Genomic DNA, 24,429 nt, shown 5'->3' on the forward strand with positions numbered 1-24,429 from the left:
TTAACTAGAAATTGCATATTACCACAAGTCACAAAGTTAAAACAGAGAACAATTTATCCAGCATGCATAAAATCTTGTTTTTTCACCTATTAGGGTTGTAGTCATTTTGAAACAGGTCCATTGACACAGCCTTAGCAATTCTTCCTACTTCTTGGCAGTCTTCTTCTCAAGGAGAAAGGAATCATGGAACTAGCAGTCATAAAAATCTAACAAGGTCAATTGGTAAAGATAAAATAATCCAATAATAATGTAGCTGAGGAGTGTGTGAAAGGATTAAGATTTGTTGAAAGATTGCTGTTGCCGTTTCCACCTTGCTCTACTCATCTGCAAATACAATTTGTTATTTTATTAGTTGTAAGATATGAAACAAAATAAAAGAACAGCAAAAATTACTATGCTATGAATGTTAAAATTGTGAATGAGGCAGGTCAGGCAGTTGGCCATATAAATGGAAGCATGATGGAAGTATTAGATCAAATTGAAGTAATACCTACAGTACATGTTCATTCCAGACATGCAATACATTGAAATGTTGCATAAACTAACGTGACGACCGTGAAGCTTTAGAAGTCCTTTCAGAATTCAGATCATGCCAACGAGGTGGATTACTTGTTGTTACCAGTTTACCACATTCATATTAAACATTCCACATCTAAATGCACATCCTGTCCCCAATATACCGCAACATCCAACTGGGATCATGATTTTATTGACCGGAAATAAGTTGGGCCATTTTTTAGTTTGTAGTTAATAATAAAAAGAATAAAAAGAATTTTACTTGGCAAAAAACGTGGAAGCAGAATGTAAATTCAAAAACGTTTCCTCCATCATTCAACCATGACATCTAGCGTCGAACGGTTTCATCGCAAACAATGACATCTAGCAGTCGAGGAACGTGCGAAATTTCTTGATGTCGGCGGGTTATTTGAATATTTGATTTGCGTGGGAAATACTCTCCAAGTGTCATACACAAAACAAAAAATATCATCACAGATTCTATCTTAAATGCATAAATTGCATGATTCATTAAACTTTTTTCCAATTCACGCACACGTTAGTTAACTGCTAGATAATAATTTGAGTAAGAAATTAAAATTATGATATTCCAACTACTCCATTATATCGCACCGAGTTCCACTTGAATGGGAACTAATGTTTTATTTTATTTGAGCAAGACATTTTCATCACAAGAAATTTGTTTTTAAAAATAATTAGCCAATATGGAAAATTTGGAATACGACAAATTTTAGTTTTCGCAACATTTAATCTACTAAAAGCAATTGAAAGTGAATAATGACTAAGACGACCAAAACGAACTAGAAGATAAATTTCCTGTTTCAATGCATCCATGGGTTCGGATGCTGAGAGGACATGACGATCCGCTGAGTGGCCAAGGCGATGCGCTGTGTCGCCATCACGCACAAATCAGGATAGTTCTTTGTAAAATCCAGCCATTCCGGCTGGAAGCAGAGCTCGCAGTAATTGTCCACTAAAATCTCCATGGCACCTTCAAACACCTTGGCAATCGAATGGAAATGAGACCAGACCAGCATTTTGATGACGTTTTCGGTTTCCAGCTGCTCCAGCAAGTCGTCGGCGCACACTTCCTTGAGGGTCTCGATTCCGTATTTGTCCGCAGCGACGAAAAGCAGCGTGACGTTCTCTTCTTCCAATTCGGGTATGCTCCCGGTGTACATGTAAACGAGCAGCTGTTTGAAAATGTCGACTTCAATGTCGGTGATCATCACTTGCCGCGTGAGGGACTCCATGAAAGTTGACTGGAACATGGCGGCGAACACTGGGCTGCCGGCCGACAGAATCGCAACGTGAGCGCCAACAGATTGACCGCCAATGAAGTTGAACTGGACGTCACACAGGGTTTGATTTCTGAACATGTCGGCCAGTTTCCCCATGGAGCTGATCATTTTATTTTCGCTCGCCGTGATGGTTCCGAAATCCACCCACAGAGTGATGTCTTCCGGCGATCGGCTGAACCGCAATTTCTTGATCCACTTGTCAGTCTCTTCCGTTTTCCACAAGTGTATTTCGTCTTTGTAATTTTCCTCGATGTGGATCCAAACGGCAACCGGAAGCCCGGATTTCGGCAACGAGATGTAACTGGCAGGACAGAATGTTGTTTCAGTCAACGGTTGCTGATGCTGTTGTGGACGAGTGGTTGAGTTGGTTACGGTCGTCTCACAGTCACTGGATTCTTTGCTGCTGCTGCTGCTTTCCTCGACAGTGATGGTAAAAAGATAAGGCTTGTCTCTCAATTTGTCCAGCACAATTTCGAGGTGGTAAGTGAAGATGTAGCCTCGTCCTGACTGAGTCCCGTACAATTGGATCACCTCCTTGCAGACACCTTCCTGGTGATCTCTGTTTTCAAAGTTCCAGTGAATGCGAAACAGACCATGCCTCACTTCCTTCATCGAGATAGGCATGTGAGTGATGCTGAATGTGCTGGACTCGGTCATGTTGCACCTAATGTTTGGGAAGGAAAACAATTCATGTAGGACATGTAGAATTCCAACAGTTGAGAGGTCACACAAAATGTGTAAAACATTTGATTGAATGATTGTCTTACATGAAGGAACGTTCCCAGGCGAATTGCTGAGAGCTCATCCCAGTGGTGTTGTCAAAAGATGCCGAATCCGAATATTTGTGTTAAAAATGGCCAAGTGCCGTAAATATTAACTATGCAAAACCACCAAGACCACGAATCAATGCAAAAATAAAGCTCAGAGATAGTTCAATAAAGTATTTACAGTCTAATAACTCACACTCAAATAACTGCTTAAGTGGGTGTATGTGTAGGACTGAATCAGAAATTCTGAATGAGCCAATGAGGTTGTCGGTCAACGATCACTGGATCAGCGCCATCTAAAAGCGGACGACATAAATGTGTGCTCCTTCTAGTTCTAGTTCACGTTGCCAAATAGTTCACTTTCAGCTCAATGCATCTTGATTTATTTGTTGGCTTGTTTTGTTGGCTTCGTCTTCGTGAATTATTAGCTTTGACATTTTTTAAAAATAGATTATTTGACCCTTAGGTTCTACCCAATGCACCAATGAGTAGCGTAAATGTCAACCCAGAGGAATAAAAGTTTAAAAATGAAGCGTTCTCTCCGCACAGTGATACACGTATACATATTAGAGATCGAACTTGGCCGGATCAAAGTTAGGTCCAATCTTAGCGGAGTCGTATATATAGCGTGGGGCAGAGTTCCTCCTCTGATCCCCACCCACAAAATATAAAAGTTGCGTTTGGGTAATAAAACATCATATCCTGCACCGACTATCGATTTATATGCCTTTCATTATTTATCTAGAAGTTATTTATTTTTCTAAAGAGATCGTGTGCACTCGTCGGCCTTGGAGTGGTTATCGCTGGGAATATTATATATACAGGCCCCCCGCACTATTGGCCATTGTTCTGCGTGCAGTAGCCGGCCAAAACTTTAGTATAAAACAAAAAAATAAATAAACCGGAATAATCGATCGAACGGATACCAAAGGGACTAAATGTTTTCAGCACGCACACAGCACTACTATTGTCCTTGACCATGTTCACGCTAAATCTTGCCGACGAATACGGACTGGGCCTGCTCATAACGAATGGCCACCCATTGATTGCGACCGCTCTGAAAATTGAACGTTCGCATAAAATGGTGGATAACCCGCCGAGTGCGTTCGCACTTGCATCGAAAAGGACGATAGGCCGCCGATAGCGAAATGCTCGCCGTGAGAGTGTGTCGTGATTCACGCGGACATCTAGCGCCCGTTTCGAGAGATTCAAACCCCCAAAAAAAGGTGTAACTTTTACATCATTGCGTGAGCAGCTCCCGTTTCCCGTTGCGCCCGGCTGGAAATGGCTCAGATAATAAACGACTGCCGTGCTCGTCTATATATTTTTCAAACGTGTATAGGCAGAAAATTTTGATAGCCTTTCATCGTTTCATGGGTTGATGGAACCCACCCGAGAAATTTATGGACGCCGTTTGCTGGCGCGTCAAATAAACTCTCTTTCCCTTATTTCTTGTTAGACCGGCGTCGTTTCTCTTTTTATTGTTAGTGGCTACCCGTTTCTGGGCTCTTGATATTGAAGCGCGCCGTCTCGGTCGTTATTCAACCGACCAGCTAAATTCCCTTCTGTTATTTGATATCCCATCATTCGTAATTTCCCGCGCTCTTTGAATGGCCATAAATCATGCGGTAAAAATTCGCTATGCGCCATAAAGTATACAGACAGAGGTTGATTCAATTGACTTTAGTTTTATTGTTAACCGTCACAAATCTAACAGGTGTCAAAATAATTTCCCCTAAAATGATTCAATTCAATAATAAGAAGAAGGACCGGCATATGTGAAATGTCCGTTGAGCTAGACGGGATCTCGCTGAGACCGGACCTAGAGCTGGGTGCTAACGGCGTTGGTCTCTTGATTGGACTCGCTTAAATTGCCGCCGGCGCAATTAGCGTCGACGATCGAGCCGCTGCTGGAGTAGCGGTAGGATGACCCTGTCGAGGTCAGCTGAGAAGAGTCGACATCGACGACGCTATCGACGCTGAGCCGCCCGTTGTCGCCGGCCCGGCCGTTGTTGTCCGACGTGACTTGAGCCCGTTCCAACAGGGTGGCCGAGCGGGCCGCCTGGTAGAGGAACCGGCTGACGCGCAGATAAGTGACTGATGTCAGGGCCCGGACCGTGTAATCCGAGACGAAAATCTGATGATGAGCTGCTCCTGCTCCCGACGGCGGAGATGACGACTGGACGCCAGCAGGAGGAGCTCCGGCCCCGATAACTGCGCCAGCAGCAGGCTCGGAAATGGATAAAGCTCGACCCGAAAGCTGGAGGGTTCCATTACTTGGCCAGCACTTGACGGACGCTTTAGTCGACTCACCTGTCAGCCGCACATTTTTTTATTTAATAATAATATATAATATCAACCAGCTCCTCCTCTTCCATCTCGCTGCGCCGATGAAATCAAAAGTCTTTTCTCATATGATGCTCACCCAATTCGTCGCCAAGGGCGAAGACTCCGCCGGCCGTCAGGGCGCACGACCCGAAATGGCTAAACGGCCCACTTTCGAAAACTAGGCTCTCCTTGCCGACCGTCACTTCCACTCGCCCTTCCAGGATCAATACGAAATAGTCGGCAGCTTTTCCCTTTTTGATGAGGTCCGCAATGGAGCGGGTGGAGGAAATAAAAAGAGAAAACGGAAGGAAAAAAAAGAAAAATGGATTATTCAGATGGAAAATAGGAAAGTTAGAAAAGAAGTTGTTGTTGAAAATTGAAATATGCATCAGAATATTACTTGCTGATAGATGAGGGTGGCATCCGCTGCTGCCGGCGAGTCCGGATCGGAATTGCTTAAAGATTTCCGGCTCTTATCGACGCGGATGAATTGGACGACGGGACCCTGTTGGACCAGACGACGCAGGACGTTCTCCGAGATCCAGTTGGCGTGGAACGGGTCGACGGACGAACTGAGGAACTGGAAGGCGCTCAACGCCAACTGGGCCGAGATCTTGTGACTGGCCGGCACCCGGTACTGGACGGCGAAACTGCTGAAATCCTGCAGCAATCTGCTCTTCTCACGGCGTCGTTTACTCCGGTTGTCAACTTGAATTCAATTCATCGCGTTATTAGACAAAACTAATCACACATCAATCACCCTGTTGCCAGCACTTACTCCATACGTCCGTTTCGTCGACAATTTCAGCTGGAAAAATGTCAAATATCAGAAAAAAGTTACAAAAAAATGAATTGAATTTGAATTTTCAAATTTGGCGCCATCACCTTGAATGAGTTCCTCGATGACGTCCTCGAGAGTGACGAGTCCGACGGTCTCGTGAAACGGGTCGCCGTCGCCGTTGCTGTTGACCCGCTGGACGAAGGCCATGTGACCCTTGTGGCCTTCCTTGAAATCCTTGAAGACGACGTCGAGCGTCGTGTCGTCAAAGACAAAGTTGCACTGGCGCTGGTAGAACTTGCAGAGCGTTTGCAACGGAACGGCGTCCTCGGGATCGACCAACGCCAACTCTTTGATGAAGAGCAGCCCGACGATATTGTTCCTGGCCCCGTCGTAGATTGGCACTCGAGAGAAACCTAATCAAAACCAATCAACAAACAAGAACAATCAAACGCTCCTTTAATACTCCCCAAAACAAACGGAATATCAAATCAATGAGCAATTCAATGACGCAGCAGCAATTGACCTTGTTTGAGCACCTGGGAAACGGTCTCAAAGTCGAGTACCGAGTCGTAGCTCAGCATGAAAATGTCCTCCAATCGGGTCATGATGTTGCCCACCGTTTTGCGGCGCATTTCCAACGCTCCCGAGATGATATTGATCTCCTCTTTCTCCAAGTCGTGGTACTCGTTGGTTACCTACATACAAGCAAACGCGCATAAGCGGGATAGCAGAACGTGACTCGCAATTAAATTATGATGACCTCGATTCCGGACAGAGATGGCCGGAATAATAATAATCGATATCAGACCTTGATTAATTCTTTAAGCCTCTCCCGGTTGTAGTAGGCTCCGATCTCCTCGCCCAGGATCAAGTTGAGGATCAACGAGATGGGATAGGAGAGGGGGAAAGTCAGGAGCATGAAGAACTTGGTGATCCAGACGGTGTGGGCGCCGATGGCCAACCCGTGACGGGAGCAGATGGCCTGCGGGACGATTTCGCCGAAGATGACGATGCCCATGGTGGATCCGACGATGGCGATAATGCCCGACGTCAAATCGTCCAGCAGGATCGTCAGCGAAGAGTTGACCAGGACGTTGCCCAGCAGCAAGGTGCACAGGAGGTAATTGCCGTGATTGCGGACGGGAATGATGGCCCGGGCGAATCCCTTCTCCTTCTCCGATCCCGTGTTCTCGTAAATCTTCAAATCCGTCCGATCCAGCGCCATCAAACCTATTGAATTCAATCCAAATTTTGATTTAATTTAAATCAATCAGAATGAATTATTCCTATACCGAGATTGAGGCCGGAAAAGAGGCCGGACAGTGAGAGGAGGAGGCCGATGATGGCCAGCTGGAACCACAACGGCAACGTTTTCTCGTAGGTTCTCAATTTGACTCCGGGCTCTTTGCCCTGATGAATCCAGCGCATCCGCCCGTCGGCCGACATGCCCATGGAGCAGACGTAAAAGGCCGGCAGCTCTTCTTCTCCTTCTTGCGTCTCGTCGTCGGTCACTGCCGCCGGGTAGGAATCGTCGTCGTTGATCGGATGACTGGGCAAACTGGGCAGACGGAAATGGACGAGGGCCGAGAAATTGGTCAGCGAATTCTTCGTGACGTTGACGATGGCCGTGAAGGGCAGGTCCTCGCAGTCGTCGCCTCTCTGACGGGCGACCGAGACGAAACGGAACTGGGAGGCTTCGCTCATGTCGTCGCCAAATAGCCGCACCGTCACCTGGACCCGACACATTTCACGAGTGGAGATCAAATTTTAAATGTTTTCAAAAGTTACCGCTTTTCCCGCTTGAATGTTTGGAGTGCCGTCGGCGTCGTAAGAAACGCCTTTGCTGTCCGCATCCTCGACGCGGAGGCCGACGATAAAGGCCGATCGCAGGAGAGCGTCGAATTCATCCGGATAATAATGGCCATGATTATTAACATGCGGAGGAGCTGTCACAAACACGGCCGGAGGAGGAGGCTTCGGCGTCGTCGACCCACCGCTGAGTCTGACAACTTTGTAAACGAAATTTCGGTCGTTGGACGTCTGCTGCTGTGCTCCCGCCACCGCCACTTGATGAGTTTGTTCAGCCGCCAAAAGGACGGACGACGACGTGTTGACGGAGCGGCCGGATCGATTCCTAATACGACGCAATAATAGGTACCGCAAAAAGAAATAAAAAAAGGGGAAAATATAATCATTTCGCTATTATTTTTTCAAAAGAAATAAATAAAAAAGAAATAGAGTTGAAATTTGACGGTGAGAAAATGGCAACCTGATGGTGGTGAGGTCGGCCAGCGAGCTGCTGTCGGTGCCCAGCGGGAAATTGAGTAGCAAAAAGAGAAGGACGGTGAGAATGGTTGCAGCCGTGTCCATGTCCGTGGACGATGTGTGCAGTCCATGATGGATAATAGTTCTCCTTTATAATAGTCAAATGGACGGCCGTGTTCGCCGTGAAATAAATAAATACAAACGGCCGACAACAACAGCGGCGGCGATGGCGGCATCATATTTAATTATTCCTGATTTATATTCCCATGTGAACTTTATGTCTGTATCTATCCATCTCGATCCTGAGGCTGGGGTTTGCTCTATCCATATTCGAGTGGCGGCCGCCCAATTGTTCGATCTACTTTTTATCGTTCGTGCTCATCCTTACACACATCGACAATTGAATTGAATTGGGTGGGAAGCGTTCGTTGACTGGCAATTACGTACTATAGTAGCTGGTTGGGTGGTGCAACCAGGACTATTCATTGCGCTAGGGGATCGTGATGGTGAAAGAAAGAAAAAATAAAAATAAATAAACCAATCTGGCAAACAATCAAATTACACCATATTATATGCTGCTGCCGGAAATTGGAATTAAATTCAGCTTTTTATTTATTTATTTTTTTTTACAAGGCCGACTGTCTGATCTCTGCACCTGTTACCATAATTAGTTAATAAAAGCTTGAATGAACTGAAACAAAAAATTAGATTATAAAAAGATGTTGTACAGCAATAATCAAGGCCGGGGTATTATATAGGTGCGCCATCAGAATAAAATAATAACAAGCCCAGCTGGTGCCGAGAAATGTCCAGCCGCGCGTTTCTACTTGATTGCCGAGAGAACCTGATGCTATAAGATTACACACACAGAGTCTATGTAGTAGGCTTTTACTAATTCGATCGCGGGGGGTGCTAAAAGGCTCGGTCCGAGAGAGATAGATAAGACAACAGAAAAGAGTCTTATTTATACACAGCAGGCGACACGGATGGAAAAAGAGTTTCCATCTTCGACTCGGTTGGCTGGCTGGCTGCTGTGAGAACCTTATATACACCTTATAACCTATCTAATACTCTGCTGCCGGAAGGGATAAATGGTATGGCCGATTGGCTCCATCGCGCGACACCCGCACACTCACGGTGATTAAAAAGAGAGTAAAGACTATGTAACCGTGAAGTAATAAGAAGATTAGACTCAGTAATGATATTTTTGGACTCCATTTTTAAGAGATAATTGAGCTTATTATTTCCAAATTGAGATGATGCCAATATGTATAGACGACGATGGGCTGTGTGTTGAAAAGCTTGTCGTCCTCGACGAACGTTTAATCTTCTTCTGCTGGACCAGCCCAGCACAAAATCTCTAATCTTTTGGACAAAAATAAACAGGTCCCAATGTCCTTTTTTTTCTTTCATTCTATTTGAGTTGTGGCTTACATTTATAGATGGCCAAAAAGCTGCTGGCGGATGATAACGTGCGATAACAAGTTGTTGACAGTTGAAATGTTCACAAACAATAATCCTGTAATACAGGATCTTGGTTGGTGGGGCTTACGGTATCACGCAATCAGCAATGGGCATTTATAGGCCTTCTGATGGCCGTGTCATTTGATGGTTGATTTGATTAGACATTTTTATCTGCAGTTGACTTTTAAACGTCGAGCCAGTCGAGAAGAAATTGCATCCGACTGGCGCAATTTGTCTCAGTTAGTCTCAAAAAACCAAAGGAATGGAGACCAAGAATTTGGTGATTAGTTTCGCCATCCTCTACGTCGTCACAGGCGTCGCCATAGGTAACATAGAATTGTTTCTGTTAATGTCTAATCATTACATTTATTAATTATTATAGACTAATTATATTCATATTTATTAATAATAATAAAAGGCGTTGGTCTCTACTACGCCGGATACAATGCCGATCATTCGCCCGCTCCCAAAATGGACGTTTTCCAGCAGCTGCAAAACGAAATCTCTGCTGTCAACATCAGTGCCTATCTCAAGTATATTTTAAGTTTAATTCAATTCCGATTCATTAAAAGTTAACTCAAAATTAATGTTTATTTCAAAGACACTTGAGCAGCGTTCCACATTTAGCCGGAACGGCGCAGGACTACGAGCAGGCCGTCTGGCTTCGCGATAATTTTGTCCAATCCGGGCTGGATCGGGTCGTCATTGTCCCTTATCAAGTTCTCCTTTCTTATCCCAACATGACGCAGCCCAACATTGTCCGCCTGCTGGACGACAAGGGACTGGCCAACATCACCACTTCCGGCAAGCAGACGCCCATCAGCCAGCCGGAAGAGTTTTCCGAGTTGGCCGCTCCCAACTTCAACGCCTATTCCGGCAAGACGGGACTCATCGAGTCGTACGGACTGGTCTACGCCCATTACGGGCAGATGGAAGATTTCGAGTATTTGGAAAGCGTTGGCATCGACGTTTCCGGCAAAATTGTACTGGCCCGTTATGGCGCCTCCTTCCGGGCCAACATTGTCGATTTGGCCCAGCGCAAAGGAGCCGTCGGCGTTTTGTTGTACTCGGACCCCAAGGATTTCGCCAAGAAAGGCCGGAACGACATTTACCCGGACTCGTGGTGGATGCCCGGAATGGCCGTCCAATCGGGCACCGTTTACCTGGGCAACGGAGATCCGTTGACGCCGTTCTATCCGGCCGTCGAGAGCGCTTACCGCATTCCGGAATCGGAGGCTCCCCTGCCTTCCATCGCCGTCCAGCCGATCGGTTACGACGAAGCGGAACTTTTACTCCGGGCCATGGGCGGTCCGACCGCTCCGGAGCAATGGAAGGGCGATCTGGAAGCTGTCTATTCGCTTGGCCCTGGATTCAAGTACGGTGACGGATGGAAACTGGAGATGAACATGCAGACAGCCAACAAACTGGTCACCACTTACAACACGATCGGAATGCTCTACGGCCAGGAAGAGCCGGACCGCTACGTTCTGGTGGGCAATCACCGGGACGCTTGGACGCTGGGCGCTCTGGATCCGTCCAGCGGAACGGCCTGCATGTTGGAGATGGCCAGAACATTTGGCAAAGTCAAACAAGATTACAGTAAATCAATTTCCGGAAGATTAAAAAAAAAAAAAAAAATTCCGGAATTTTCCGGAATTAAAAGAAATTCCGGAATTAAAAAAAAAAAAAATTATTTTGTTTGTCAAACAGATTGGCGGCCGAGAAGGAGCCTGATCTTTTGCAGCTGGGGGGCCGAAGAGTACGGACTGATCGGCTCCTACGAGTGGGTCGAGGAGCACGCCAAAGTATTAAGCCAAAGGGCCGTGGCTTATTTGAACGTCGACATCGCCGTCGAAGGTACAGCTACAGCAGTCTATCCTATTAAATTATTATTCCCGTCCGTCTCTAATTGTTGCTAGGCAACGCCGTCAACTCGCCTATCGACATTATTGACGGCTAAGTACTATTTTATATCACCCGCCCATTTCGATTTTGATCTTTGTAACAGGTAATTATTCGCTGTGGGGAAGCGGGGCTCCGCTGATGAACAAAGTCTATTTGGACAGCTCCAAAAGGATCGCCAATCCCAGCGCCGACGAAGTGGTCCAGAAACGCCCTACGGTCTTTGATACTTGGGTCCATCGTTACCCGGACGCCAATTATCCGGCCAAGCCAAAGTGAAATTAAATCCATCTCTATATTCCATTTCCTCTATTCTATTTTGAGTTTGGCCATGATAATAAATTTCTGATCGCTCCGGCGGCCGTCGTCCGATGGTTGCCAGGGTGAACATTTTAGGCAGCGGGAGCGATTACACGGCCTTCATGCACGTCTTGGGCGTGCCCGCCATCGACATCCGATACACCTACGAGGAGGTAAAACACACAACAGTTAACGCACATATACTTTGTGATGATTGCGAACGTATTATAGATATATTTTTAGACTGGCCCAGCTACATAATCTTTTCTTCCCCTTGGTTAGCTGGGCACTTTCAATTTGATACCCGTTAGAGTATATAAGTACTTTCCCCCTAGTAAATGTAGGCTCAGGTCTAGCCGGGCAATCTATAATGTAATGTGTGTGCTGTGTAGACTAAACACGGTCTAGATGTAATATCATCTTTCACCGTTTTGTTTTCCAACTCTGCCCGTCCATCTCGGATTGCCGGACGATCCATCACATATTGCAGGACATTGGATCCTATCCACTTTACGTGAGTTCTTTTTTATTTGGTCCGTCCCACCCAAGCAAATTGGAGATTAACCTTTTCGTAAATGGTTTAAATGTTAATGTAGCATACCCTGTACGAGACCCACCATTTGCTGGCCGACATTATGGACGTCGGATTCCTTCACCATCGGGCCGTCACCCAATTGTGGGCCGAGGTGGCCCGCAATTTGCTGGAGTCGGTCGTCCTGCCGCTGGACCCCGACTGGTATGCCACTTACCTGACCGAAGAAGTGGCCGGAATCCAATCGCGTTACGGAGCCAAGCTGGAAGCCAATAATGCCACGATGAATTATTTCCAGTTGGCCGTGACTCATTTCGGCGAAGCCGTTAGACATTTCCAGAACACGACGCTGGCCAATCTCGATACCAGCGAGTAAGTTCAAGTTAATCAATGTCATATCATTTGTTGCGCGATAATAACACGGGTGAATTCAATTGCACCTTATAGCGTTTTGGCTGTTCGGAGAGTTAACGATCAGCTGATGCAACTGGAACGCCATTTCATCGATCCGCACGGATTACCCAATCGGCCAGAGTACAAGTATAATTTTAAATACATTCAATACACTTTACACTATATATTAATTTAACTATGAACTCTATTTCATTCCATTTTTTAGTCACATCGTTTTCGCACCGAGTTCCAGCGACAGTTATTCGAGCAGCAGTTTCTCCGGATTGACGGATCTCCTGGAAGCCGTTGGCGAGCAGACGATCGTCCAGAAGCCGGCCGAGTGGGCCCTGATCCAGCAACACTTGTCCGTCATCGCTTTCTACATCGAAGCGGCCGCCAAATCCTTATCCGATCACATTTAATTGCTCCCCCCTTTCAGCAGCCCCTGGATTTATTATTATACGTCAAGCAACGACGTATACATATACACACAGCACACTTAACAGTCTTGTTTCTATTTCTTTCGAATGTGTTTCTGCACGCACTATAATGGAAAATCGATGGTCGAATTGCATATAGACAAAAGAATAAGAAGCGAAAGTCCAGGGGTATTACTTCCAGTGAATCTTCTCAAATGAAATTGGGAACTTTGCTGCTGCTGCCTCTCTGGGGAGAAGGATCGGAGGAAGGAATTGGAAATGGATCGCTATATACCGCTGGATGGTAGTATAGACTCTGCCCAGCTATTTTCCTCGTAGAGGTGAAATAAAACAAAAGACATATACATCCAGCAGCAGAGCATTTCGGTTAATAATATGGAGAGAGCGATCAATTCACAATGAGACGACGCCTTCCGTCCATAGCACACACTTATAACACCCGCTCCCGTTAATTGGCAAACATCCGCAGCTATAGATTGAAAAAGACTAGACAGAAAAGGTGTACACGGGTGTACAGGTTCATAATATACTTTGATTGGCTATGCTCTCCGGGGCCTATACTATATACTTAAAAGGGCGCGAGTATATTATAATATCGCTTTGAGAGGTCCCTATATAAGTTTGATTCATCTTATCCTTTGTTATAGATATGCTATAGGCGTGGCAATTTGTAGTGTGTTCAGCAGCGTATGGTTGCATAACCAAGGCCAATCTAGATAGCCTACAGCGCTCGACTAGTTCTTCCGTAGAGCGAATTCAAATCAATTCTTACATACGTCACATCGTTATCTCTCTTTCGATTCGCCATCATCAGCTATTTGTATATAAATGTGTGTAATTCGATTATTTCATATATCCAGCAGCAGAGCAGCAGCTCGGCGATCATCGCATTTTCCGGGTTGACGGATCCGCCATCCGCTTTTTTTGTTGTTGAAAATGAATTGAACTTATTCGACCGTAACATTTTAATTGCTCTTTTCTTCAGTATAATTTATTTCAAATTAAAAATAGTATAGAAAATAGAATAGAACAAAAGATAAGAAAAAAATCAATCAAATATGGCGCGCATCTATACACAGCACAGCACCAGCGACAGAGTTGTGCACGTTATTGTTGGTGCGATATGGCCGGGTGTCCTATATAGGAAAAATATCCCTTTTTGTTTTATTCTCCGCGACGGAATATAATCCGCCGTAACAACAACAGACGCCCGGCAGCATATCAAATCCTCTTCTTCTTCTTCTTTTTTATTTGTGTTGTGTGTGTGTGTGTGTGTCTCTCCTTTTGTTTCTCTTATAAACAAAAAAACAAAAAAAAATAATTCATGGCAGGATCTCTGCTGGCATGGCTTTCCTGCGATCAAAGTTTATTGATATATTTTCTTTTCCTTATAACTTTTTCTCTCCTAGACCCCACGACGACGCTGGTCTATATACATGTACGCACCTATAAATATTTGAGTTTTATTTAAAAAAAAAAAGGGAAAGATGATAATACAGCTCACGGAGGCGCAGCCTGTACACACTCTATACTTGCACCAACAAAGTCTTCAAGGAGAGCCATCTGTATATAGATCTATGCGATCTATATCCAGCCGGGGAGACTTAAATTCCCTTTATCCCCGCGAGGTTGTTGAGTTGATTTGAACCGCTAAACCCTCCGCCCGGTTGCTGGATCGACACACATACCAAAACTCTTTCTTTCTTTTCCTTTCCAACTCTTTTATATCCTTTCCAGGAGCGGCCGGGATCTATATAGATCCTACGCCTACACTTTCCTTTTTTTTCTCTTCAACAGACAAGAGCGAAACGAAACGGGCAACAATTGAGCGGGGGCTGCTGCTGCTCCGGCAAATGCAAACGCATTGTGTGTGTCTTTCGTATAACAGATGTATTCTTCAGTGATCAAATGCCGAGAGTGCGCAGTCGATCCTTATTCGCAGCCGGAATTTAAAAAAATAAAATAAAATAAATTGCTGGATTGTAATATGCGTTGGCGTTATTCCTTTTTTGTATTTATTTTGTTTTCCTATTGTGTCGAACGTATTTTTTAATTCTTCCCGTTTTTCTTTCGTTTTTGGAATTATCGGGTGGTGGATGATGGAAACCACCCCTGTCATAATATCGCGTCGCCATCATCCATCAACCGGCCTCTTTTGTGTGTGTTGATACGCTCGTCGGTATTAGGCCTATATATATACACGGCGGCAGAGCTTTAGATACGTGTGTGTTATAAGTCCGCGTCTATATAGCCATCGTTCATTTGTTCCCTTTTTTTTGTATTTTTTATTCTTGACGCACACGTCAAATAAGTGAACTTTTGTATTTTGCACGTCATATGCTGGTATAGGCATTGGCCAGCACAGGATATTGACGATGGCGCGATGTGTGTGTGTAATATACACTGCACTGCTTGCTGTGGGCATTGTAATACTACGACTAAAGATTTTCGACGCACGGCAACTATTCCGGAATCGGTTTTCCCCCACCGACGAAAGAAAAGAAAAGAAAGAAGAATGAAAAATGGAGTGGGGTGGGGGGTGATGTAGCAAATATTTATTAAACGCACGCAATCCCCCCCCCCCCGCTCTCTATATAGAAAGATTAAAAGGTAAATCAGAAGAAAAGTAAAAATCTATACATCTCGTGTTTGATTGATGAGCTAGACTTCTTCGACGTGTATACATAAAAAAAGGAGTTGCTGTATACACACGCAATGGTACGGCGTTAGTATAGACAGCAGAAAATCAGGATCGTATCGAAATCTACTGGGGTTTGGTTCTGGTTCTGATGATCACTGGCGCGGAAGATTTAGAAATCCACCTGCTTTCAAAAGTTATATACAGTCTCAGTTTCTTTTATTCTTTTTTTTTTTCTACGCGAATGCATTATACCATCATCTGGAGAGGAGAGAATGCCAAGATCAACAACATCACTTTATCAAATAATCAAATTCTTTGAGTCAAATATAGACAGAAAAGAAACTTTATAAACATATTAGATCTGTTACGCAACTTTCCGGGGGGGGGGGGGGGAATCTCAAATAGATGGGGAATAAAAGGTTTTTCACGAACTTTGGTTTCAAGTGCTGTTGATGTTACACATCTATACACCGCATTCGATCCTTTTAAAATCAAACTAAAAAAACAAACACTAAAGCGGCACTCTGCTGCGTTGAGATTTATTTAAATCCAATGGGAATTATATTACAGTGTGCGGGTGTATATACGTGGGCAAATAAGAACTTTTCCAGTTTTATTTGTGTTTTCTCGGCCTTTCTATAGATACTTATATATTACTCGGGATATATAAAAACATTTCGATCGTGAGAGTATCAAGTTCATCAGCCTCTTCTTTTATTAACCACTTCCTTCCTCATCCGCTTTTCATTTTTAATTCAAATGTGCTGGATTATATCCAGCAGCAACAACAACAACAAAAAATGAGTGTAAGGCCAGCAGTTGTAGGTATAGATGAGTCTGAGAAAGATTCACGCCATCCGCCCCATCTGACAAAAAAACCTTGGTGAGAAAAAAATAAAAATGGTTTGAGTGCGCAGGCGCGTTATATAATGCGCTGCGCTGTGTGTATAGTCTCTTGTGCTTCTTCTTTGGGCTGGCATGGGTGGTGTATACTTACGTGCACCATTGTATAAGGTGGCGGGAGCCAGCGTTCGCCTAGTCAGTCGACTGCGGACCTTCTACTCCGTTACAACATTTCTTTTTTGAAACCCAACCAAATTTTGAGTTTCTGAATTGATTTATTTGTTTGAAATAGTGGTATGGAAATGATTAAACATTCGGCACATTTATTGGTTTCTTTGGTCTAGTTTTGTCCAAGTGTTTGAGAGAACCAAGTGTCGCACGCCCGAATAATCAAACAATTGCAATTTGTAAAAAATTTGAAATTGGCGCCAAAAGAAATCGAATTTGAATTTAAAAAAAGGGAAAAAAGTGGATGAAATTTGAACGGTGCGCAATGTGTCGTCGGTGAATTTCGCGGGAGATTTGAGTGGAGTGATTTGACGCGCTAAACACAGATGTACACATGACGGACGGAGCGATGATGATGCTGGCCGTGGTGCTGATGTTGTTGTTGAGAAGTTTGGCTCGTCAAGGACGCTCACGAGTCTGCCGACCGCCGTTATTACTCACGACATTTCGACAACAACTGGCCAAACTCGTCGACAACATCTAACCCGAACACAACCCACAACAGCCGCAGCAGCTGAGCAGCTAAGCAGCAGCAACAACTTCATTGATATTCATAACGGGTACCACATACAACACACATAGGCTGCAGTCATCATTTCTGTCTTTATATTTCCATTTTCATCTCCATCATCTTCTTCTTTGATTGCTTATTTTTATTTTTTTATTTTTTGTTTTTACCTTGTTCTTATCCGCTATAGTCCCTGAATGTGATTATCAGTTATCAGTCTGCCTCCCACTTTAGTCATTTCCATCGGTGGCCTGGCCCTTTTTCGGGTTGTTAGCAGTCGACTCACATAGTCCACCCAAACTGGCAGACGGCCATTAGATACATCTTTTTTCACCAAAATAATCAAGCTATAAACTTAAGAGATAACTGAATTTGAAAGAACCGACCAATAGAAAAAATAAAAAATAAATAAAAATAAATGGCGATGATAATCAAAACGACACCAAACAAAATTTTCCCCAGCCGTCCAGCAAAATAATAATAATAAAAATAAAAAAATAAAAGAGCGTATCATGGTCATCAGCATCTTTTTTTTTTTTCTTTTTGTGCAATCTTAAAAAGATTTTAACTTTAGAGAGAAACCTTTTGTTTTATTGGCGCACCTGCTGGACACTTTTGGTTCCACGCCTATAATGTCACAAGGTCCGAGACAAAATATATATATTCTTTTGGCTGGGCCAATTCTTTCTTATTTCCATTTTTATCCGAATCGGTTTTTGTTTTTTTCTCTTTTAGAGTGATGGCCCTTCTGTTTGATTAATGAAATCGATCAAGTTGATAAAACCTTATTCAGTATATGTTTTATATTTAGATTCGCCATCTGTAACCACCGTGTCTGGGATTGATACCCCCAGAGGCAAATAACAAAGAAAAATGGAAAGTTGGTCCGTCTGAAGCGTATAGAACTGTGGTGGGGAAAAACGTATAAACAATTAAAATTAAAAATGAAAAAACCCAAAATTGTAAAATTGTTTCGTCATAAAACACAAAAGAAAAAACTGATTCCAAAAGGGACTGCTATATTTTAAATACAGCTGGGCTGGTATAAGATTGTCCTTTTTGTCGTCGATGTAATCAGCTGGACGTGAGTCGGCTAGAGTTGCGTTGATTAGAAACGGCCATTGTGTGAGAATCTAACAATCATCTATTTTCATTTGTTTTCAACTAGTTGGAACCAGTTAACGACAAAATCGACCAACAGGATATATTTCATTTCTATATCCATTCCGGCCCGTATATCATAATCGATCCAGCCCAAAAAAAGTTTCTCTTGTTCTTTTTTTTTTAACTGGACAAAATATCGGTGGAAAACAAGAAACAGATATACGCCATATGCTTCTGCTGGCCGTCTTCTCTAAATGGACTGCGGATGTACTACGTATGTACATAGTGCCCTTTAAAGTCCGTCCAGCACACAGCCCAGCCTATTATAGTTCTCTCTCTCTCTGTCCAAGATATTATTACATATGGCCTGCTGTTCCGGCCGTCTATATACTCTACTGTGTGTATACCTTATATATTCGTTGCCTTAATGGAGAACGGATGGACGAGGGCGAAAAAGCTTCTAGTTATTTCTTTGAACATCTTCAACAGCTCTCCTCTTTTTTCCGCCGGCCCATCACAACATCAATGATGTACAACAAGGTGGACGGACTGTGTATGGACAACTAACAAAAGTTTCCCTTTTCTTCCTGTCAACTGTCGGCCCGTCCTCTGGCTCCTGTGACAGTGACACGGACTCGCGTGTAGTATACCGGATGACTTTTGGCTGGCCCATTTCCCTGGTCGGAATCTCAAAATCTATGGACGACTGAGCTGAACTATGTTTGTTCCTCCTCTCCTTCACGGAACTGTCTTTTTGAATAATTTAAAACGATAAGGTACACACGCCGGAAGGGGCACCTCTGACATTTTCAAGAGACCAGGTGGACCCTGTCAGGGTCTGGACCCTAGCTGTGGGTGGCCGGTGGCCCCTGCCAGACGCAAACATTTTTTCTCTCGATAGCATTTCTCTCATCCAGCGGTTATATTCGTGATGCCGAATGAATTTTTGTTTCATTTTCGCCCGTCGGAAATGTCCGTCAACTTTTGAAAGTTGACGTTGATTATATTATCTGACGACGGAATCATTTTTTATTTCTTTTCTTTTTTTAAAATGTTCACTGGTCGGTGGGCCTCAATAGCCCGGAAAAATGACAGCCGGCCATTGTCAAGTTGATCTCTCATTATTTTTCCGACTCAATTGAACCAATTGAATTTGAAAAGATAAAACTCTATATTTTAAAATGTTAATAGACGTCATTCAATTGACCCGGGATTCCTTGAATTGTAGCCAACAGGTCTGTGATAATACATCCATCCGCACTGGAAGCGAAACTCGGCCTGATAGCTAAATCGTCGACTCCGGCAATCCGCATCAATGGATTCATCCGCTGGCGCCTTCAACGTCCATCTGATGACCCTCGGTGATGCCCTCAACAACCGGACGTCCTACTACAGCAGCAGTTGGGCGGCCGATGGATCCAGCACCGCAACCACCGCCTCGACATCCGCCGGATCCTCATCACCCGCAACGGCTGCTGGATACGGTCTGCTGTCGACGATCCTGATCAGCGCCGCCCTTTTGTTCATCATCGTCGGCACCGTCGTCGGCAACATCCTCGTCTGCGTCGCCGTCTGCCTCGTCCGTCGCTTGTGAGTCTATCCAGCTGGGCCAAAAATAAAAAATAAATGTTTAGAATAGAATCAACACGTGAAAAATAGCATTTCCCTGCAATATAGGCCGGTATCTGTCGAATAACAGTTTACACGCCGGCGCGATTCGAAACGACTTTCGCCGAATTTATCGATGACTCCGGATGTTGGCTCTATTCCGGTCTGTGAAACTCACGCGGGTGTATATGTTTTAGATTCCTTTTCTATTTGGGCCGACAGTGTGTGTGTGTGTGTGTAGGTGGCATTTGTCGGGCATGTTTTTCTAAAGCTTCCGCATTATTCCGCAGCGGATGTCGACGAAATAATCGAAAGAGAAATAAAAAAAAGAAAGGCGCCTGATTCATTTCCGGTTCACCTGGAATACATATCAAATGCCGACTGCATCAGGATCGATCGATAAATTAGTTTTTATTTCAGTTTTCCTTAAAGAAAGTTTCATTCTTTTTTAATTTGAATTGGAAATCTCTTTTTTTCTTAATTGAAATTCTAATCTAGAAATGGACGAATAATCGTGGAAATAAAACGAGCGTGAGTGAGAGTGAACGCGGCAAATTACGGGACGGGATGTGCTGGGCTGTGCGCATGGGTTGACGAAAAATGCGGGTGACTGGTCGTTTTCGTACGAGCCCAAGTCACGAGCTTTTGGTCGTTTAAAAAGCGCCGGGAGTTGTATAAGCGCACGACGGCGTCGTCGTTGTCGTCGTCTTTTCATATTTACGAATTCCCGTCTCATTACCGCAGTTGAGCCGGTCGTGGGCGAATTAATTCAATTAGCAAATCTCGCGAGACACAAAACTATATTCACGTTGTCCCAGTCCAGACACAAAAGTTTGGCGCTGCTCCGGAAGCTAATTTCTCATTTCTTCCGGAAATTAAAGTTCAACTGTCGGTCTGCACGGGACTCTCTTTTTCCACGAAATTTTGTTTCAACTCATTTCTGTCATTTTCATTTATATTTAATTAGTTGTAGACGCCATTTGGCGATTTGCAATTAATTCTTGGCGGGAATTTTAAAAATGTTTGTCGATTTTCTCGATTTTCTTTAATTAATTGTTAGGCGTCGTCCTTGCAATTACCTGCTGGTGTCGCTGGCCGTGTCCGACCTGTGCGTGGCCCTGCTGGTGATGCCCATGGCGCTGGTCTACGAGGTGCTGGGCACTTGGCCGTTCGGCGCCAGCGCCTGCGACACTTGGGTGGCCTTCGACGTCCTGTCGTGCACGGCGTCCATCCTCAACTTGTGCATGATCAGCGTCGACCGCTACTGGGCCATCACCCGCCCGCTGGACTATGGCGTCAAACGGACGCCGGCCCGGATGATTTCCTGCGTCGCCCTCGTCTGGATCTCGTCCGCCTGCATTTCTCTGCCGCCTTTGCTCGTCCTGGGCAACGAACACGGAACATCCGCCGCTCCTCATCCACCGGCCACCACCAGCAGCAGCAGCATCCTGCCCAGCAACAACAACAACAGTCAAACGAGTCCGATGACCATGTCCAGCAACGGACCATTGGCCAATTTCATTGAATTGGCCACGGCTGCTGCCGGACAAGATTACCAGTGTCAAGTGTGTCAAGAGTTTGGCTACCAGATCTACGCCACCCTGGGCTCGTTCTACATCCCGTTGGCCGTCATGGCGGCCGTCTATTACCAAATCTTCCAGGCGGCCAAACGGATCGTCGACGAAGAGAAAAAGGCCCAAAGTCATTTGCTGATGACCAGAACCAACAGCTGCGCCAAACAAAAAGCGGCGGCGGCCGTCGGTGGTTCTGGCCAGCCTCAGCAACCGGTCCAGTCATCTCTCCTGGTCCGTCCTCTCCACCAGCCCAGTCTCTGCACCAGCGCCGCCATGGTCGTCGTTCGTCGCCACAGCGACCAACAACTCGACGAGCTGGGCAACAACATCGAGGCCAACAATTCCTCATTGCCAGCAACCAACAATTCAGCCGGCCCAGCGCTCTCCAACAATGACCGGAGAAGCAGTGGCAGGACAAACAACTGCAACGGCAGCATCCGTCCAACTACCCTGCCTGACAACCACTTCAAACAACCGCAACAACAATCACAGACGGTGGACATTTCCCGCCACTCACTGGCCGTTTCAACTGACAACGTCAAAGGCGAAACGGCCATTCCCGTCGCCCTCAACCACCAACTTGACCCGCTGAGTTTCCAGCAGAAACATCCGGTGCTGGTCCAGTCAGGATCGAGCCCGTTGCCCATCAGCAGCAGCCGCCGGAATCATCGCAGTCACCGCAGTTTGACCCACCGACGGGCCAGTCGAGTCCGTTTACGATTCGCCCTCAACAAGGAGCGCAAGGTGAACATTCAATTTCTATCATTTTCCAAAATTCATGATTGATTTTGGGGGGGGGGGGCTGGGCGGAATTGAATTCCAAAAATATGATCCTATTTATCTACAACCTATAAGATGTAAGCAGCTGCTATTTCAGAATAGATGACATAGCGTTCCGGGCCGAAAAAGATGGCGCCAGTTATTGAGCTGATGCCCAATTGCACATCTCCAACAATCCTCCCAAAACTTCTTCCGAGGATGGCGGAAGGCGGAAGAAGAATATAAAAATATTCTAATGCATTTCCCGCGGCTGCAGGGTTTTTTTTTGTGTTAGATTGCCCGACCGTTTGATGTCTGTCTGAGTCGGATTCAAGTTGTTTTATTTATAAGGATTTTTTCTTGTGTTCCCTTTGTTGGAAAAGTTGGCCAATCCCAACGCTGGTGGCGGCATCTACATCTCAACTTTGAGTTTCTTATCCTGTGTTTGTGATCCTGGAATTTGGCGTGGGATTGATTCCATCCAGTCGGGTTGTTGTCGCTGCAACCCACACACACACCACCCTAGTCAGTTTAGAGTTTTATCATCTTAATCAGATCTCCAGTTCTCTCTCTCACTTTCTCCCATCGAGCTGTTTTCGGTGTTTCCCAGTCAGATTGAACCGGGGCGGAATCTATACACGACATACATAACTTTTAGTTTTCCGCCGACGTTCCGAGACTCGCTCCTGATGCATCCGCCAAAACTTCTTCTTGTAATGTCTTTGGGATTTCGTCTACCATCAAAGTTTCTTTTCGTGATAAACTTTTCCCCAGCGTAGGTGATGATGGACGGGTATTGACGTCACATTCATCTATAGGAAAGTCATCGCCGGGGGGGTTATATAATTAGCGTCCAGGATTTTATTACAATGCCCAGGGAATGTATTTCTGTTAATTTTCTTTTTATTTTGTTACTTGACGATTGTGACAGGCTTCGACGACGTTGGGGATCATCATGAGCGCCTTCACGTTGTGCTGGTTCCCGTTTTTCGTGCTGGCCCTGGTCCGTCCGTTCATGAGCCACCAGACGGCCTCGTTGGTCATCCCGCGCTGGTTGTCGTCGCTCTTCCTCTGGCTGGGCTACGCCAACAGTTTCCTCAACCCCGTCATCTACGCCACCACCAACAAGGACTTCCGGTTGCCCTTCCGCGAGATCCTTTGCCTCAGGTGCAAGTCCCTCAACTCGGTCATGAGGGAGGATTTCTACCAGTCGCAGTACGGCAACAACCAGCAGCTGGGCAACAACAACAAGGCCGGATTGATGGCCGCTCAATTGATGGCCGCCGCCGGATCGGGTCCGGCCGCCGCCTCGTCGTCACCGTCGCTGATGAAGGCGCACCGGAGTCGACGTCGTCGGCGTCACTCGAGCGATTCACTTCGCGGCGAACAGCATCGCCAGAATTACCGCAGCAAAAGTCCGGCGTCCAAAGATGTCGATCCGGCGACGGCGGATGAAGAAGACACGACCGATTACGGACTCATGTCCAGCATCCACCGGGTCAGCTCCTCATCTGCCACAGCATTTCTCTAAATTCAAAAGAAATTCGACCAAAAACAAAACCCCCCCCCCCCAAAAAAAACAAACAAATTCTCGTCGCCATTTTGGTTTTTAAATGTCGTCATTCCTCCTCAGTTTTTGAAAAATTAAATTTCAATTACCAAAAAAGAAAAAAAAAGAAAATATTTTGAAAGACAATTTGGCAAATGTGATGTGACACTCTTATATAATTATCTAGCTATATACTTGTTTGATTGGTTTGATGTTTGTTTTTTTTAAATTCACCTGTGATTTAATCCGATGGTATATAATCAATGTATACACCACGCCAGCACCAGCCCAAAGATATTCTTCGATTGTGTCAGATATTTCCAATGTTTTTCACATATATTGATGTCATATTCGTTACATTACATCACATCAAGGCCAATCAATTTATTCGCCTCCCCCCACCACGCTTTTATAGATCGTCGGTCTATATGAAAATCCGGAACTCATTAGAATATTTTTCAAGACTTTAACGATGACAGTCATACGAGTACGTGACGACCCCATTTCGATGTTACGCAACATATCTCACATGTAACAGCTATTCAATTCAATGTAATATGTAATATTATTATTATATTACATAGGCACACACCAGTAGCCACACCCATGGCCGCGGGAGACGCTTT

The 24,429-nt window shown here is 45.0% G+C and overlaps 5 protein-coding genes and 1 long non-coding RNA gene across 8 annotated transcripts in view; 2 read left to right on the forward strand and 4 right to left on the reverse strand.

Moving 5' to 3' along the window:
• Window positions 1–24,429, reverse strand: part of LOC124349621 (LIM homeobox transcription factor 1-alpha-like) — a 947,038-nt gene that overhangs the window by 839,250 nt on the left and 83,359 nt on the right. The gene's annotated exons all lie outside the window — the stretch shown is intronic.
• The window catches only part of LOC124350283, a 212,576-nt gene that overhangs the window by 10,486 nt on the left and 177,661 nt on the right, over window positions 1–24,429 (reverse strand). The gene's annotated exons all lie outside the window — the stretch shown is intronic.
• Window positions 1,113–2,894, reverse strand: LOC124349770. 2 transcript variants are annotated; one of them, XM_046800610.1, is made up of 3 exons: window positions 2,781–2,894; window positions 2,585–2,694; window positions 1,113–2,481 (listed from the first exon to the last, which is right to left on the reverse strand). In XM_046800610.1, exons 2-3 carry the CDS (start codon window positions 2,620–2,622, stop codon window positions 1,338–1,340), a joined length of 1,182 nt encoding a protein of 393 aa, XP_046656566.1. In that variant the 5' UTR covers window positions 2,623–2,694; window positions 2,781–2,894; the 3' UTR covers window positions 1,113–1,337. The 2 variants fall into 2 exon arrangements, with proteins under 2 accessions (XP_046656566.1, XP_046656565.1); XM_046800609.1 differs by having other exon boundaries at window positions 2,585–2,891.
• Window positions 4,257–8,094, reverse strand: LOC124349449 (unextended protein-like). Its single transcript, XM_046800060.1, has 10 exons — window positions 7,963–8,094; window positions 7,482–7,827; window positions 6,986–7,424; window positions 6,502–6,923; window positions 6,217–6,388; window positions 5,798–6,106; window positions 5,691–5,720; window positions 5,313–5,620; window positions 5,010–5,163; window positions 4,257–4,897 (listed from the first exon to the last, which is right to left on the reverse strand). The coding sequence occupies exons 1-10, from the start codon at window positions 8,061–8,063 to the stop codon at window positions 4,407–4,409; spliced, it is 2,772 nt and encodes a 923-aa protein (XP_046656016.1). The 5' UTR covers window positions 8,064–8,094; the 3' UTR covers window positions 4,257–4,406.
• On the forward strand, window positions 9,596–13,059 carry LOC124349492 (putative N-acetylated-alpha-linked acidic dipeptidase). Its single transcript, XM_046800156.1, has 10 exons — window positions 9,596–9,748; window positions 9,841–9,955; window positions 10,024–11,021; window positions 11,133–11,279; window positions 11,431–11,599; window positions 11,707–11,797; window positions 12,115–12,138; window positions 12,221–12,528; window positions 12,604–12,696; window positions 12,776–13,059. Exons 1-10 carry the CDS (start codon window positions 9,685–9,687, stop codon window positions 12,969–12,971), a joined length of 2,205 nt encoding a protein of 734 aa, XP_046656112.1. The 5' UTR covers window positions 9,596–9,684; the 3' UTR covers window positions 12,972–13,059.
• Window positions 16,686–23,819, forward strand: LOC124349505 (putative tyramine receptor 2). Its single transcript, XM_046800178.1, has 4 exons — window positions 16,686–17,261; window positions 19,542–19,903; window positions 20,982–22,239; window positions 23,186–23,819. Exons 2-4 carry the CDS (start codon window positions 19,629–19,631, stop codon window positions 23,783–23,785), a joined length of 2,133 nt encoding a protein of 710 aa, XP_046656134.1. The 5' UTR covers window positions 16,686–17,261; window positions 19,542–19,628; the 3' UTR covers window positions 23,786–23,819.

Source organism: Daphnia pulicaria, chromosome 7 (genome assembly GCF_021234035.1).
Source record: "Daphnia pulicaria isolate SC F1-1A chromosome 7, SC_F0-13Bv2, whole genome shotgun sequence".
Classification (NCBI taxonomy): Eukaryota; Metazoa; Arthropoda; class Branchiopoda; order Diplostraca; family Daphniidae; genus Daphnia; species Daphnia pulicaria.